This window comes from Poecile atricapillus, chromosome 2 (assembly GCF_030490865.1).
Source record: "Poecile atricapillus isolate bPoeAtr1 chromosome 2, bPoeAtr1.hap1, whole genome shotgun sequence".
NCBI classification, from domain to species: domain Eukaryota; kingdom Metazoa; phylum Chordata; class Aves; order Passeriformes; family Paridae; genus Poecile; species Poecile atricapillus.
The window spans coordinates 127,886,415-127,905,131 of NC_081250.1; the positions used below are offsets into that span (position 1 = coordinate 127,886,415).

The following is an 18,717-nucleotide window of genomic DNA, read 5'->3' on the forward strand; positions in this document are numbered from 1 at the left end:
GGCTTCAGATGTTAATGGCAGTTTCAAATGCAATGATAAGAGAAGTCATGCATTTTGGACCTTACTAGTTGGTACTTATGGTGTGAACAACAGATGGCATCCAGTGAATGATCCTGGGCCAGCTCATTTCTGTTTCAGAAGATCATTCAAAATGACAGCTGTTGCACAGCATTGAGAGGCATATGCTGTGATGTACGTAATGCCAATACTTTTCTCTGTGCCTCACAAGGAATAAAAGTCAAAGCAATTGTTATGAATAGATCATTATCAGCCATACCCAAGGAGGCAAAGTCAACTATTAACAAGATCAGGTCATACCAAAATAAACAATGGTTATGCACAAACCCTTGTAAGTGACAGCACCACTGAGCCATTATTTTTTGCATATTCAGATACGCTGAAGTAAAAGGAAAGAGTAGAAAATGGGAACAGACATAAGAAACTGAATTCTTCACATAATTTCTTACTAAAAAGCAAATTCTTTCTTAGAAAACAGAGAAAAGGTAAATTTAACTGTGTTCTGAGGAGACAGGGGAGCATTAAGCGCTCTAACATATGTAAGCAAGGCCTATTGATGCTAACTAGAGGGAATTTTATTTAACATTTGCTTTAGAAGACATATTTAGTCTGCTATAACTGTGTTGATTGCTAATGAGAAGTACTGTATATAAGAAATCCAAATGTTCCATCTGGCTGACAGTTTTCACTTCAGTTTTTCGTATGTTTTTTTAGGAGATTTGTTGTTGGTCTTGTTTTGGATTTTTTTTTTTCTGTCTCTCACCTGGAGGAAAGTGGGTGACTATTGATCAAGAATTGATCTGATCTACAGAATATTGATCAGAACCCAATATTAGGAGAAGTTAAAGCTGAAAATCAGTGCAAAAGATGCCCAACTGTGATGAGAATGAGCTAATTTTATTTCTAACATATTTATGTATTTTTAAATGTAGTACAAACTAATGCTAAAGTCATTTCATGTAGCTCAGATTCCGCTTTTGCTAATAAATAGTTAAAAAGACTTTATTAATTGTGATCATAATGGAAAGAAATATGACAAAACTAGTCATATTTTTGCTCTTCTTTTAGATAACTAATGCCTGTGTGGAGTCAGAATCTATGCACTTGGCAGAAATCACTACTGTGTTTATTTTGCAAAGTTGGTTTTTTAAGGTCTCATTGGTAAGTTTGTTATTCTCACAGAGAATAAAGCACCACATGTTTCATGAAGTCTGAAATTTCAGAATGTTTAATCTCTCTGCTTTTATTCCCTAATGTAAGGTCTAATATAATAAGAAGCAGATTGGCAAGGTCAGAAGCTGAAAGTGAAGCAAGTGATAAAAAGCTAAAATGTCTTACTTCTTGTAATAATGCTTTGTTAAATATCATCACTGTAGGGAAACAGCTGAGAAAGATGAACCATGGAATCATTTGAAGTCTCTCAACATCCATCTTTGACATTCTAAAAAAAGTACTGGAAATAAAGGACATCTGTATTGCTATGCTTCACTTAAAATTACAATATTCTAGATATCCTTCAGACTGTTTACCTTCCTACTGACTACTGCCAACAAATGTGTGTTTTTTAGTAACTAGTTCTTCCTTTATAGAATCTGAATTCTGAATAATTGTGCTTCTGGGTTTTTTGTCCACATTATCTGCAGTTATGGCATATGCGTAGTGCAAGAGGTGTGTAGCATATAATCACTGTGTTAGAGTGGCGAGATGAATTCCCACATTTTTAAACATATAATTTAAATCAGTTAAAAATTTAATATCTAATCCTGAGTATTATTTCTTTTCCAGTCAACATTCCTCTTAATTTTGGTCTTTCAAGCCTGTATCTAATCTTTTTACTAGTATCCTAAAATTACTATTCATGGTTCCTTTTTCCCCATTCCCTATTTCCCACATCAAGTTTCTGTCATTTCTCTGTTCCCATGACCTGACACTAAAGTAAATCTATTTTTCAATATAAAAATGTCAGGCCATGGGGTAAATGCAGTGATGTTATGATGGAGGCAATGGTAGTATGAGTTTTACAGCAGTCTTTCTATTGCTACATTTGGTTTACCATAACATTCAACTGCACAGATGGCTTGACAATTTCATTTTCAGCACTATGTAAATTCCCAAAGGTACAAAAGTACACAGAATGAATTTTACTATTCATATTTTCTCATTAGAAAATAAAATAAAATAAAATAAAATGGTATCTTTCTGATGCCATCTTATTATCATTCAGCATGGACACTGGCAATGAATAATAACAAGAATTCAAACATCTGTTTTTTATAAGCAGCTATCCACCAGATTGCTCTGTACTTTATGAGTATGGTCTGGTCTGCTGGGGGCTGATGAGTCCATCTGGCAGGGAACAGGAAGAGCATCTCGGTCATAGCCTTGCCAAGCTGGTAAAGAGGACTTTTAACTAAAGTTGCTGGTGGAGGGAGAACCTCAACCCATCCCACTCCTACCAGCTTGATGCCAGTGCCAGCAAGAGATGTGCAGAGCCTGGAGAGAGATCACAGGTCAGGAGGAGAGCGCCTGAAACATCACAAAGGAATTCCAGCCACTCCAGCCATTAAGTTGGTTTCACTGGGGGCACCAAATTAAATGCCTCTACGGAAACACATGCATTATTCGGAATGAGCAACAGGAGCTGGGGACGTGCTTGGAAATTTGTGCACACCTGCAGGGCTGTGATCTTACCAGCATCACAGAGACGTGCTGGGAAGGCTTCTATGAATGGGACGTTGGAATGGAAGGCTGCTGGCTCTTTAAGAAGGATGGGCAGGGAAGAAGGCATGGGGGTGTTGCTGTCTGTGTAAGTGACTGTCTGGAGCACATGGAGCTCTGCTGGGATGGATGAGGAACTTGTCATGGAATCACAGACTCAGATAGGTGGGAAACGACTTCGGAGAACATCAAGTTCAATCTATGACCTAACACAACCTTATCAACTAAAGAAGAATGGCCACATACAATCTTTTATTGGGGACAGTGACTACACCACTTCCCTGGCTGCCTGTTCCAGCACCCATCCACTCTTTCTGTGAGGATTTTTTTCTTTTTTTTTTCCCTAACATCAAGCCTGTATATTTGTAGTATACTGTGGGTCAGCACTAAAGGGAGGGTATGAACAGATGACACTTTAGTGTGGGTCAGAGGAGTGCATAGTGACATTAATCCAGTACAAGTTCTCTGCTGGCATTTAATCCATCTTTTCTGTTTTATTCTCTGAATAACACATGCAGACATTGGCTTAGGTATGTGCTTTGTTAACACACCTGCGTGCTAGACTTCAGATTTAAAGTTCCTTCTAGAAGTTACTTGTTTGGACCAATTTTAGACTGGTAAAGCACACTACCTGGATAAGACATTCTACTTGCTCATCATCTTAGCAACAATCAACTTGTCTATTTCTAGCACCTCCTCTAGGGAGGAGGAAATGTACTCTTCCCAGGAAGCTTTGTGATGGAATAGAAGAAATGAGACAATGATCATTTACCTACAGTCTATTTATATAGAGTTCTGTAAGGCAGTTGAGTTGCTTGGAACAGGAATTTTCAAGGACACCCACACAGAAGACTCAGCTGAAATTTTTGATTCTGTAGCAGTGGAAAAACATGAATTACACTGATAGAAAACACCAACAGTTAGATATTAAGAGTCATGAAGTTATGGCAGAGAAGCAAAAACTGAAAAAAAAAAAAAAAAATTGCACAAAGGAATACAAAGGCTTTTGACCTTGGCAAATAATGGGGTAATACAAATTTCATTGGAAAAATAATGGAAGGAATTTTGAAAAGAAGTCATATGGAAAAAATACCTACAGCAGAATATCCAAATATCATATGATATCAGTTAGATGGCTGGTCTAACTAACTGGTCTGAAATCAGATAGCATAAGGTGGGGATGATGAGAAAGGAAAATCCAAATTCTGACTTCTAAGGGCACAATCCTGCTGTTCCTGCTTTCTTTAATTAATCTTGATTTAATTTCCCAGAGAGAAAATAGAGAAGTTCCTTCTTCTGTCCTTTGTTATCTATAATCCACAGACTACAGGATCAACCTATTCCTCTAAGACCTAACAGGAGCCAGTCAGCAGTGGGTGAAAAGTTAAATAATGATTAAACTTATTTCAAGGTCACAGGGAAGGAAAAGAAAGCAGCTGTTAAGAGTAAGCTTGATCATTTCTGTCTGGAGCTCAGGTAATGGATCTCAACATTATCAAGGCAGAAGTCTGGAACGCCCAGGGTAGCCACTTTGCTCCTTGTAGAAGTGGTGCAAAGGAATAGCCACAGAATAATATTTTCATCCTTCCATGTCCTATGGAACTAAAAATCAAGAAGTGGGATGGAGATTTGGAGGTACCATGATCATGATTCCCAACCATATAAACTTGACGGAGTTAATTACTTGAAGTTTATTTTATGGCAACAGAAGTAAAAGCATTTGCTGCATTGAAGTCATATAAATAGAAAATGTGCTACGTGGAATGTTATTTTCCTTATGATTCATACAAAAAATACAATTTCACTTTGGTAAAACATAAAATTCATTGTACTGTTATGAAATGTTTCTGCATGTTACTAAATATTTTTCATTTAACATTCCCAAAATCCTGTTTTGATCCCTAGTGAATGAAATATTACTTCTAGCTCCCTGTTAATAAGTAACTTGTAAAAATGAATTAATATTTTTTATATAACAACTTAAAAAATCTACCTTTTTTGTAATGAGTTAAAAAATGAATTATTCACAATACTAAACAGCTGAATAATTTTTCACATATTTGTTATCTATTCAGTTTCTTCTTCTCTCAAATTATTATTTTATAAAACATACTTTGCATAATTTGCAGACCTTTGTCACTAAGTATGCATTCATCATTAAGCATATAAGATAACTTTATCATTAAATCTAAATTAGGTCCATTCCAAGAACTTTAATTTTGAAGAACAGCTGAAGTTTGGAGTGAAATTTGAAAATAATTGTTAGCACCAATTTGATCTATACCACCTGTTTTCTGGAGTATATGCTTTTTTAAAAAAACTAAATACTCATCTATGGAAAAGATTATTTTTCCCCATATGAAACTCCTAACATCACAGGTCTTAGATGAAATAAATACAATGCAGTACACTGAGGTATATATAGCAGAGGTGCCATTTAAATATATAAGGAATTCATTTGTACAAAGGAAGAAAAGCAAAAAGAATGACACAAAAATATTAATGGAAATGTCTTCATAGTGTCTTCCTAAAACACATTTTAAAAAAGTATTTCATAATAGACCACTTCATTCTATGTCTCATATTTATACTTTCAAATTTTTATTTAATATGTAAGAGCAAATGACTTGATACTGTGAAGGGTAATCATAAATTAAAAATGTAACTGCAAAACAAGAAAATATTGACTTATACACTCTTCATTTAGCTATCAATTTGCAACAAGATTTACAAATCAGTAGTAAAATTAAACAAGATGTGTTTCAAGAAATCACAAGACTTTAATTTTGTTCTTTCTTACCTTTGAAGAAGACGAAATTCCCCTCACTGTTTTCATAAACTGCATCAATGCTGGGAGGCAGTCCCCTCCAGAAGTAGGTAATCTGCATGGGGTATCCATCCATCACCCTGTTGTTTCTGACTCGCCAAAACCACTGATCCTGGAAACCAAACATTTACATGTGTTCAGCTGCTGAAATACTGAACAGCCTATCCTGGCATTTTTAGAGCAGACCTTTTGCTGAGTGGATTAACACATTGTGTTTGCATTTGTGTCACGTTACCAATGTTTCGGAACTGGTTTTTGCTGAGGTGGGACAAGCTACACACATGAACCAGGTGTTTGGAGCAGACAGTCCTCTCAATTCTTATAAGGGGACAAATTTAAAATTTGTGGTTTGACTGCAAGTGCTTTTAGATTGAACCATATGCTTATGTGACTGCCCAAAATAATGGGACTACATACAGGCTTTGAAGACTAATTTTTTTGCAGTGGCTGCTAACAGTGAAAGGCTGACAGAAATATGTGTCACATTCCTACATCGGTCCAGTAAGAACTATGCTTTGATGACAATTTTACTGTAGTGAGGTTTAGCAGTCTTTCCAAGTGACATTAAATAGAATGGTTAAAATTTCAGCCACACATATATATATATATAAAATAGGTGTTAAATCCAGCTAAATCAAGTACATTGCACATTAAATGGGTATCAATAAAGGTATCATCACTGTACCTCTTCAGAACTGTTTTATTTCGTTCAATATTTAGAGATGAAGGATAAGTATTTAACTTCTTACACACATTTGATCATTTTTCAGTATCACTATTATATAAAACAACGACCTTTAATAATAAAGGAAGTGATGTTCTGCCAGAATCTGTCACTGTTTACATGGCAGTTATTCCTCTGTGTAAGAAACACAGATTTCACATTGCAACAAAACCTGCAAAATCATCAAGTCAATAAGTATCTTCTTGAGAATAAGTTATGTTTCAGACTTAGTAATTTGTGGAGTACGCTTGCATTGTTTTATTTTGATAGCAAGACCAATAAAATTATATTTTGCAGATTTGGTATTGAGTTGTATGTCAAACTGTATTTCGTACTTCACATTGCTGACTTGCAGTATAATAGTTAGAATATTCTTATCTATTATTTGCTCAAATCCCGTAGCAAACCAATAATTTTTCCTGCTATACTATTAAAAATCTTAACAATAATGCAATTATGGAAAAACTGGAATGTTTGTTTCATTCATCATATCCCCATTAGTTTGTTTTAAAATCTGTTTATATGTATACATAGAATTATATGGGTCACTGCCTCTAGTGTCAACATATTCCATTCTGAAGCATAATTGTGAATATAACATGTCATACTCTCTCTTCTGCTGATGTAATCTTGTAGACTTATCTTGCAGATATCTTGTACTTATCTTGTAGACTCTTATTTTCCTCATCTATTTTCAGCATACATACCTGTCCTTGCCATAACCATGATTAGGTATAGCTCATCTGTAAAGATCCTACAGGTTTGTATAAATTTTGAAAATTTATAATTTTAGCATTTTTATGGTCTTATTTAAACAGACAGAGGCTGGGTTATGATTTGTCAATAGACACCATTTCAGAGAATCAGCAAATATCTGGAAATGTCTGAGGTCAGAACTGAAAGTTTGGACCATTTATAAGATTGGTGAAGGCAGATGTTGGCAGAGGCTGACAGAATAATTTGTTTATGTAAATTTAATCTTCCTGTCTGACTTTCCTATAAACATGTTGGACTCAAGGAGTTCAAACTCTGGGACTCAAGAAATCCAGCATGTAGCTGTAAAGCATGCCAAGGACCTTACTGAAGTATCAGATGGGATAGGCTCTGCTTAGAGAAAGAATGCTTCATTTCATATATAGCATATATATGTAAATGTAATTCATTTATCTCAAACAAAGTTCTATTTACCAGCATTTTTATCATCCACATTTTGACAAACAAGTACATTTACTGAAAGTATGTTTTCACAAGAGTTTAGCTATTATTGAAATTCAGAAGAGGCATAGTCCAAGAGAAAGCATATTCACTCTAATAAAGCTCTTTCACACTTTAAGTAAATAGCTTTAACAGTTTCTCTGGCAAAACACTTCTCAGTGTATTTGTTTATGTTGAATAAACACAGTTTTGTCTCTTTTGAGAAATGGTGTGTGTTGAGAAACCCTTTGCCTTTCCCACTATGTTGGTTAAATATACTTTTTATTATTTTGTTTCCCCAAAAATACATTAACTGGAGCAGACAGGTTGAACCCATGACTTGTCACATGCACTCCAATGCAAAGCCTGACAAATGCATACATTGAATTCACAGATTTTAGTGTCTTTCCTTGCTGGCTAGCAAATGCCTCTTTGTAAGCAACAGTAGATACCCAATTGCTTCAAAAATATGGATTACTCCTGTGCAGCTGAGATCTGGCATAATAATGGATCATTAAATATTATGACTACAGACATAACAAGTAAATTAAATTTGGGCAATTATTCCCAGTTCAAAAAGCAAAACTGAAACAAACAGAAATCAACATTTAATTAAGATAGAGCAATATAAATAAAATCAAAAAAATGGGCATTGAGTGAGAAGAGACTGTAAGATGTTTCAGAAACACTATGATGGATAAAGAGTAACAGTCAAATGAAGAAGCAGTAGCAGTCACTCAAATTGAATGTTTTGACATTTTATTTAGAAGCTGGGATGTTTCTGAGAAAAAAGACAATAAAGCTTTTTAGAGAAAACAAACTAAACAAAGGTCATACATAAATCATTCTGCAATGTCAGTAATTGTTTTAGGTATTTTTTTCCTGCACAGTAAAAGGGACGAAAATACAGTAGGTGACATATGATCCTAGCACATAGCTCCCTCATAAAAACACTTCTTTATTAACTCAGAAAATCTTAAATGGAAGAGAGTATTCGTGAAAAAAAAAATCTGGCTTATAATGCATAATTTTCATACTTTGTTGGTTGATACAGTCTCCTCCCAATCTTAGAATATACAATTTCACCTTTTTAAATGAAGATTGTGTTAAATTGCTCCCTATATTTCATTCTGTGAATCTTTAAATATTTACTCCTATGAATAATTATTTTGCATTTCAGTATTTATTACCAACTTAAATATCTTTCAGATTCCTTAAGGGACACAAATGATGTGTCTCCAGGTATTTTGATTTATCCATAATACACAAATTAGAGGAGCTTTTAGTGCTAAATTGATGGACCTTTCTTGTCTAAGCACCTAATTTTCTCTTATGTCTCTGGACCAACAACTATTGTCAGTGTTAAAACTAATTTGCTACAAAATGTCTGGAGCTCTGACCTTTATTTTATACTTAATGAACTCTATCTACAATTCTGTCATGACACGTGACACTCTGACTCAAGGTCAAATGACACCCAGTAGAAACAGAAAGATTGCCCAGTGTGATAGACATTCTGAAAAACGACAAGCTAGAAAGAAGGAAAAAATCAGAAATCTTTGAATTTCTACCTTTTTTAACTACTTGGAGATGAAGGCAGGTAAAGATTTAAGGCATACAGAGGTGAAAAACAAGGCCAAATTGCAACTGTAAATTATATTATTTTTACTATGATTATAAAAATGTGTGTGAACTCCCAGTAATTTTTGAAATATGCTTGCACTGTACAGCAAAAATCTCTGTGAATTTCTGCCTGACTTGATGTTCAAGTGTATATATATATATATATATAGTGCTGTTACAAGTATTCCCCTAATAGGATGAAGTGAGATGCAAAATTTAATAGCTACAGATGATAGGGAGAGAAGTTTTACTATTTCTAGATTCCACAGGATAACTGTTTGGCCTATTTAATTTGAAAATAGAAAAAGCCACGTAAGCAAAATACTTCTGCCCTAAATAAATGTCAATCAAATCAAACTCTAGATTTCAATCAATACTGTAGCATAATATTATTGACAAAATACATCAAGGTATCATATTGGGTTCTGTGTTCTCCCACAAGCATACTCTGATCACGTGCCAAAGCAAGCCCGTGTCAATGGAAGATTAAACACACCCAGTAGCTAAGCATGAACAGAAGCAACAGACTGACCCATTCAGACAAATGAGTATCTTCTACATTTTTTTATCTTAGTATTGTAAAAAAAAAAAAGAAAAAAAGAAAATAAGCCAGGAAATAATATACTAAGATATTTAATTACTTTAAATTCTTCTCTTAGAGAAAAGGAAGAGTTCCGGTTATAGGCAGCAAAATTTACCAAAGGACAAAGACTGCAGAAACATTTCAAGACTGTGATCCAGGAGACAATAAAGTTCCCCTACTATACACCTAGATGGGATATTAAGAAACTGAATTTGGGAGATGCAAGGTATAGTTATTGTAGCTAAACCAAAATAAATTTGGAATACTTTAAAAATCTCGATCTAATCTCAAAAGGCACTTTTCCACATCTACTTCATCAGGTTGTGAATTTCATCAGAGAATCTCAGTGTTGGTAGCAACAGACCTGTGGCATGTGGAATTAAAACCTTTGTGCCTACTCATTTGGGGAATCACACTATTTCTTTAGTAACATCCATTTTAAACATTCTAAGTTTGGAATTTATAGCATTTAACACAAAGAAGATCACAAAATAGGAAAAAAAAAACCTAGAAAATTTTGAGCAACTTTCTGGGAAATAATTTTTATGGAGCAGAAAAAAGAAGATACAGTGCAGGGGATTTAGTGCAGAAAAATTATTAGCACAATTCAGCTATGAGAAGGATTCTGAAATTATTTTTCTTTTCTGTTTTGCTTTTTGTCGTCAATATAGAATTTGCAATGAAATTTACAGACTAGCTTTACTTCAGTTCCTACATAATTCCATAGTAGAAAACAATTGGCTCTATTGAGACCAGAATTAGACATTAAATAGATGCTACCAATCTAGCTCATTTTAGGAAACAATTAACTAAATGGACTATTTATACACACAGAGAATACTTAGCCCAGCTCATTATGAAGCTAGTTCACATTAACAACAAACAAAGCTCCTTTAAAACTACAAAGGACTGTAATCTGTTCATTAACAGATGGATGTACAATGCATCACTTATTTGAACTTATAGAAACAATTCATCTTTCTTAATGTGTTTGGGACAACAGCACGGTTACCCAGTCAGAACAGGGCATAAATGGGGTCTGAGAGCCATGGTAAGAAGTCAGAGCACTTAGCTCCACTCAGAAAAATCTCAGCACTTCCTTTGTTGAGATCCTGAACCTCCTGTTGATATTCTCACTGGAAATGAGACCAAATCATTGGATTCTAAACAAAGATATGAAGAGACATCACCAAAAACTTGTTCTCTTTCTTCCTTACTTTCTCAAGTAAGGAATTTACTTCTTTGATGACAAGTATTAAGCACAATTATATAAAATATCAACTATTTACTATTGGTACCTAATCAGACCCTGGAGAATTCCTATAGACAAATTAAAAATATTGTTTCTTATGAACATATTCTTTTCCTTAATAATATGTTATGGCTAACTAAGACCATGGGAAAAACAATGGACTACTGTGAGCTGGCATAGGAGCAGGTGAAAAACTGGCAAACATATCCCATTGCTAAACTGAGAATGGTTTAAAGTATCTGTCTTCAGCTAAGCTGAGGTTCACTGGTGCAAATACGTTTTTAAGTGGAAGTATTTGATTTTATGTAGTGATTTTATGTAGGAAGTCTTTGCTAAGGAGTATGCTAAGCATTTTTTTTCTAGTATCTGTTTTTATCTCCTCTTCTGTATTACTGACACAATAAAGTGATGTCAAGTAATTTATTCAGGGTCCAAAATGGCTTTATGTTAAAACTTGTCTTCTTGACATCTTATTCTGAGTCCTAACTACTTAACTATTGGCCTGAATAGTCTCTTTCAGTCATTTGAGATACGTCAAATCTGCTTTTCATTGCTCAAGCTGAAATCTATAGCTGTGCTTAAATATATATATTATATATAAATGAGGCAAGCCAGAAATTAGACTTCAAAGAGCAGGGAAAATATAAAAAGAATCCATTTATTTTTCAAAAAGGACTCAAAGGGTTATGGCATTTCATATGCATTCTGACTCTTCATGAGAGAAAACTCTTGTTCTCCTCCCTCATTTATGAACTGATGTACAGATCTCCTTCATGGACCACATATACAACAAAATTGCAATGTGCTGTCTTGATTATCTGAAATCTGGTTTACGGACCACCAGAACAACAGGATGTAGCAAGAGGAATTGTGACTGAAGCTGAAGCAAAAGTACCTCCTTTACCCTCAGCATCAAATTCTAAAGTGTGGTTGATTAGCCGAAACACTGGCAGTCCCTCTGAAATGTAATTTGATTTTTTATAGTGATTTCAATAAGCTGCATTCAAGTATTTCCACTTCTAGTGCTGCACAGTGATATATCCAGGATCCAAATTTTCTCCTCCTTTATTTTGCCTTTTAATTTCTTCCTTTCTCTCTAATTTTCCTTGTTTTACTTTTTCTCTAATGTGTACTTTGGTCATCTGTTCAGGCTGCCCAAGCACTGACAGAGGGAGGAGCAGGGCTGACCTGTCCTGGAAAACTGCAGGATTGCCTGAGCCCATCTCCTGCCTCTGTGGTAATACATTTAAGAAAGGGAAAAAGCATTGCTCCCCACTCAGAGGTCTTTTTCTTATTCAAATCTGTTTCATGATCTGTAGCAGATTCGAGAAATTTTTCATTCTGTCTCCAATATAAAAATACTGAACTTTTGACAAGAAGCTATAAAAGAATTCTGCAGTTCTCCATCACATTTTGAAGAGCACCCATTCACTTTTAAACTAGATTCTGCAAATCACTCAGTAGTGCTATATTTTTGTCATCTGAAAGATAACATTTATTGTTCAGCTATTTAAAGTGGAATTATTTTGTCTACAGTCATAAACATAAAAAGAAAACTATTCATATTTTTAGAATCATAGGAACATTATGATTGGAAAAGATCTCTAAGATCTTCCAAGTCCAACCTTTGACTGAATACCATGGTGCCCATCAAATCATGCCATTAACATATCTGTGAAGCTTATTTTAGTCGTCATATGTTGATTTTTTCCTAATTATCATGCGTATTACAAGGCAAATATGTAAAAAAGTACACCATCTAGTGAACTTACATTACCTCTTTCTAAACAACATATAACAAAATATTCAGCCATGTACCTTGTGCAATTTGGTCATTTGCTGTGCAAAAACTATTTTTCACATCTACTTGGTTAACTATCAGTGTATCCAAACACTGTGTGATTCCCAGAATATTGAATTTATAAGACATACAAAGAAAAGCATCTCTTAAAAATAGACCCAAAGCTTAAAAAAAATGCTCAAAGGCCAATATTTATCTTTTTTTTTGATAAACTGTCTTGGTATAATCCAGAGTGAACTGACTGAGAAAGTATCTCATCTTTCAATGAAGGTAGCTAATGTAGCCTACATTCACAGCAGAGGCATCCACACACATGGCTGTAGTTCTTGTTTGGAAAACATCTGGATTGAAATCCTGGCCCTTTCCCATCACTGTTCATCTGAGTGCAGGAAATAAGTGCTGTAACTATCCAACTTACTTTCATCTTTGTCATCACAGGTCATATGATTGCTGTTGGCCAGTCCCATTGCTAGTGCAGATGGAAACTGTTTATTAAAAATATATTCTTGACATTTCAAATTAACAAATTTATATTACTGCATGTGAAAAAAATTGATTCTAAAATAAACATCTCTTAAAGCTGCTCTTAGTATTTGGTGTTCTATGGAAGTAAATAATTTAAGCATACTTTGATGTATGTTTCTTTAATATTTAATTTTTTAATATTGTATCCTCATTTTTTACAGCTGTTTTCATTAGTAAATCATTCTTTGGTTATAGCCCTTATTTTAATTCTTTCAGTCTTATTAATTTTCTTTTTTTATAATTTCTTCACTATCAAATTGTATGCAAAATTTTTATCAGGTTTTTGATGCACATCCATCTGTCCTCTCTATTTTTCCTGTGCAGACAGTACCAATGGCATTTTAGCATTTCTTTGTATATATTAACCTTTTAAAAATATCCTGAAGTAATCAAAAGCTGTAAGTATTTATAAAACACTTTCAGCTCAAGGAAAATCTGTTCTGCAGAATCCATACAAAACATGCTATGGAATTTTTGGCTAACACCAGTGGCTGGGTAACACTAGATCTCACGTTGTACATGAAACTCAAGAAATTTGGAGACCTCCAATAACACCATGGGTTGATCTGGGCCTTCTGTGGATGGTTACCATTTATCACCACCATATACTTTCAAAGAGCACTTGGCTCCTCCTGGAAAATCTTCCAGATGAGATCTTGTCCACTGTACCTCTGCAGGTTACAAGAATGACAATAATAGACCTCGCACTATAATGCAGCTGGAGATGATATCACTTTTTCTGATCTGTCCCACAATATATATATAAATGGTGACAACTCAGGTAATCAATGTTTTATCTTTACCAACTGAACATACTTTTTTTTTTTAAATAGTAACAAAAACAAACAAAACCAATCTCCATTTGGATGGGTTTCTGTATTCCTAACTGAACTGAACATTTTAATTCATTCTGATTTGTCCAAATAACTAAACTAACTGAGACACTAAAAAATGTTCCCACTGCCACATGGTTATGATCCGATATGAAGAAACAAATAGACATAAAAGAAGCGAAGACCTGTAATGACACCAAATCTAGGCTTGCAGCCAGGAATCTCTGGAATGTTCAAATTCCCCCTAATGCTCTGCAGGTATCAGCACATGCCCATGAAGTACTGCACAACACCTCTTGTCCATATGATGAGCTATAGGCCTTTGCAGAGCAGTTAAGTGTTTTATTTCCTCAGTAGTGATTGCACCTTGAGAGCACAGAACCATCTAAATTTTCTTGAACACAGCTCTGCTGCCCTTCCCCACAGGGAGTTAATATAAAGCAATGAGTTCCATGAATTCATGGAGCAGTGGTGTTTCTGCACCATGGAAAGATAAGAAAATTAGGTATTTTTATTACCAAAAAAAATACCAGTTTTCTTGGTTAGAATTGAAAAACCTTTTTCTGGTAGTGAGAAATGTGTTCTGATGAAGTATTCTATATTTGAACTGCAAATATTCTAACAAAGATGAGTCAAATGTAGAAAAAAAATAAATTAAAACTCACAATTTAATTTATACATGCACCTGTTTATGTAATGATAAAAACGAGGGATCTTTGATACATCATCTTTAAAATCAGACAGGTATATAGAAGGGAATAAACAATGAAAAGGGGTGAAAAAGATTCAATATGTAGTAGAGGTGCAAATATGTGCTTTGTAGTAGCTATCCTTTTCTCTTTATAAATAATAGTGGAAAACACCAAGTTGGAATGTAGATTGGCTCTCTCAGAGGCCTGCATTTATACAGGTTATGTCAACACATGATCATGGTTCTTCGAAATATCATGGGACATGTGAAAAACAATGTTCAAATGAGTCAAATCTCCTTTTGCATTGACCAACACCTATTTCTTGATATTTCTCTTCCAATAACACTTTTTATGCACTCTTTGGGAAACTACATAACCCATTATTTTCTGTAACAGTTTGCTAGCTTAAATCTGGCAAACATATGAGCCTCTAATGTATTTGAAAGCTCAGTAACACTAATTGTATAACTCTCTCCATTACCCAAATAATCTGTGATATTATATGGCATACTCTTCACTTTCCTTCTATCCTTTTGCAACCTCTTTTACCATTTCATTAAAAAAAGATCAATAACTGTGGACTACCTTTTTCCCTTTAATGAAACTGTCAAAAAGATTTCAAAACATGTGACATTTTCTAGGAATAGAGAGAATATGAGCATAACAGCAATTTTCAAGATTATTTTCCCAGCTGCACAGTATTTCCTACCACAAAACTATATTGCCTTACCAATAATAGCACAGAAACACAAATTTCCTTCCTGGAGAAGACCAAGTATATCACCTAGGATCCTATAGAAAAATTAAGGATTTTTTTTTTTTTCCCAGAGCTGTTCATAGTTTAATTTTGCTATCCATCCTGGCCCATGAAAAGAGACTAAAGAAGAGTGGGGTTTGTGTGCATATATTTCTTCTGTAACTTCACATTTAAACCTGTGAAAATGGTTCAGGACAGACTTATCTTTCTCCAAGCAAAACAGACCAACCACTGCAATGAAATCAGAATAATTTGTGGTTTTTTCTACTTGTCTACCCCTTATCACTCTATCACTTCCAATATGATGCTTCACTGTCTGCCAGAGGTGAGCAGATTATTTTAAAAACTACAACAAGTATGTCTGAGTCATCAGGCTCTCTGTAATGACTCAAGCACTCTCTGAAAAACAAAAAGGTCACAGTAGAGCAAATGCAACTCCCTTTCTTAATTTTTACCCCCAAAATATATGGGATATTAAATGAGCAGAGAATGGAGCCCTTGATAAACTAAAGTTACAGATAATCCAAGAGAGGGTGTGATCTTTTTCACCAAAAATTTCCAGAGGCAGGCAGCAAAAACAATGAAAGTCAAATGGAAAAATTATGAATAAACCAAATCACAAATACTTATTCCTAGTTTCAATAATCCAGGTAGATACTGCTGGCAAAGCACAAAGATTAGAAAACTCCAAATAGACTAAAGAAGGATTCACCTGGTAAAGAAATAATGTGCACCCACATGAATAAGTTTGTGACTTGTGAATTATAGTATATCTTTGAGATCACTAAGCATAATTTTAATAATCACTAAGCATAATAAAGGAAGCTCCTAAGACTGTTCAAATATGGAAATAAAATAGAAGTCATTATCATTCACTCTTGTTGGTCAAAAGCTTTTGAAGATGAGGCAGTGACAAACTATGTAGACCAGGACTATCCAATATTAACCATCAGAAGTCTATCACTGACACTCTGACACTGTAGAAACACAGAAATTAGTACTCCAAACAATTTTTTCTAGGTGTAATGAAAGATTTAATTTCCTTTAAGCAGTGACCTTTTTAACTAGAAATAATTGTGGTATCTTATATTATATATATATATATATATATATATATATATATAATATTTTATATTTATATGATTTATCACTATATCACCTGTATTTTCATATTTCTGTCATATCCATAAATTCATATGGAAATACGTTTTTTCCATATGCAAATGAATGTCCTAGCCCATGGCATGGAAATTGGAATAGCTGATATTTGAAGGTCCTTTCCAACCCAAACCATTCTGATTCTATGATTCTGTGACTAACAATAGGAAAACATTTACAAGGAAGTAAGAGGAAAAAAATAAAACTTTTAGTGAATAAATTAAATGTGCAGTAAATGGAACAGTGACATTACAGTTGTAAAGAAATAAGGATGTCAGTGATAGAGGATACAGCATAAATTGATGGAAACCACTATGTACACACCATGCACACATACAGAAATACAACACCTGAAATCAGCTGGCAGTAGCTCTCATATTTATGTTTATTATTCTCTGAAGACCTAAAATAATCATGTCCCTCCCTTGAATCTCCATAATTCATGAAACCGAATTTCACGGTTTTGCACATATGTGCAATTCAGTGTGATCCTACGTGCAGATGCAGTATTCATGCTGCCACTTACCCTGTCTCTCTGCCTTCTCCACACTGCACATTGCATGAAATCTCTGAGGAAACCAGAAGAATTTAGAGTGCACTGATGAGTCATGTCAGAACCACAGGTGGAAACAAGAAAGAAGGAGTAATTAAAATATTTCCTCCTGATTGTAGTAGTTTAGGACAGTTCATACATAAACAAGATACTGAAGCTGCTCTAACCAGGATGAGTTCTCAAGACAGTATTTCACTCTTTAATACACTGTTTGTAGGGAAAATGGAAGAGAACCTACACTACTAATTTCTGTCTGTATATACATACCTAGAACATGTAGACACTTGAGGTGAAGCTGCCCCAGGTCAGAGCAGAGCGGGACAATCTCCTCCCTTGCCCAGCTGGCCAAGCTGTGCCTGATGTACCCCAGGACAGGGTTGGTCCTCCTGCCTGCCAAGGCACTGCTGACTCACATTCAGCTTTCCATCAACCAGGATCCCCAAGATTCTTTCCATGGCACTCTCTCCAACATTCTGTTTCCAAATCTGTATGTACATCCTGGTTTTCCCTGTCCCAGGTGCAGAATCCAGCCCTTTCCCTTGCTGAACTTCATATGGTTGAGGGTTAGAGGGTTGGTGATTGCCCAGCCTTGTAATTTGTTGAGGTCTCTACAGGGCTTCTCTGCCCTCAGTAGAGTAATCAGCTCCTCCCAATACAGTGTCATTGCCAAACTTACTTTGCATCCCCCTAAGTTCTGTGTCCAAGTTGTTTGTGAAAGTGTAGAAGAGAACTGGCCTTAAGATGGAGTCATGTGAACCCCACTAGTGACCAGGCACCAGCCTGATGTAACCCCATTTACTACAGTCTCTTTTTATTGTCCCCCACGTTCCTGGGCAACTTCAGCCCCGAGGGTTCTCACTAGCACTCAGTGCATCAAGTTCTGGCATGCCATCCTACTACTTATCACAGGCAACTGTTTATCACTAGTTTTGTCCCTTTTCCCCTTCCAATCTAGTTTAAAGCTCTGTAAATGAACCCTGGTAGCTCCTGTGCTAAAGTCCTTTCTCCCCTTTGAGAAATGTGTTCCATGTCCTGTAGGTGAGTGTATGAGGGTTATTTTGTATTCAAGCTGATGCAAGATAAGAGGCTAATATATGCTTTTTGTTCTCATTTTAATGCTTGTGTTCTCTGATATTGTGCTGACAACAAAAAGGAAAAAAAATCCAGGTACCAAATCTAACTGAATGGTATGGGGCAAGGCTAAATAAATGTTCTCCCTGGTGGATGTAGTAGAACTAAAAAAATGACTGTAGAAGATCCCACAGTAATTAGTAGGTGAACAGTGATAATTTCTTGAGTGCCTCAGCTTTGAGGTTGACAGCAATGACCAATGAGCAAAACAGGCCATTAAGAGTGAAACATCCAGAAAACAGAAGCCAACAATAACATCTGTCATGACAACACAAATATGAAAATGATAGATATTTGACTGTCTTTGCTCACTGCCTCTGTCACTCAG

At 35.1% G+C, this 18,717-nt stretch overlaps 1 protein-coding gene across 2 annotated transcripts in view; it reads right to left on the reverse strand.

The window, feature by feature from the left end:
- The window catches only part of MMP16 (matrix metallopeptidase 16), a 167,113-nt gene that overhangs the window by 15,730 nt on the left and 132,666 nt on the right, over nt 1-18,717 (reverse strand). For both annotated transcript variants that reach the window (XM_058831999.1, XM_058832000.1), the window contains one exon: nt 5,537-5,675. In XM_058831999.1, the coding sequence (XP_058687982.1) occupies nt 5,537-5,675 (139 nt within the window). The remainder of the gene's footprint in view (nt 1-5,536; nt 5,676-18,717) is intronic.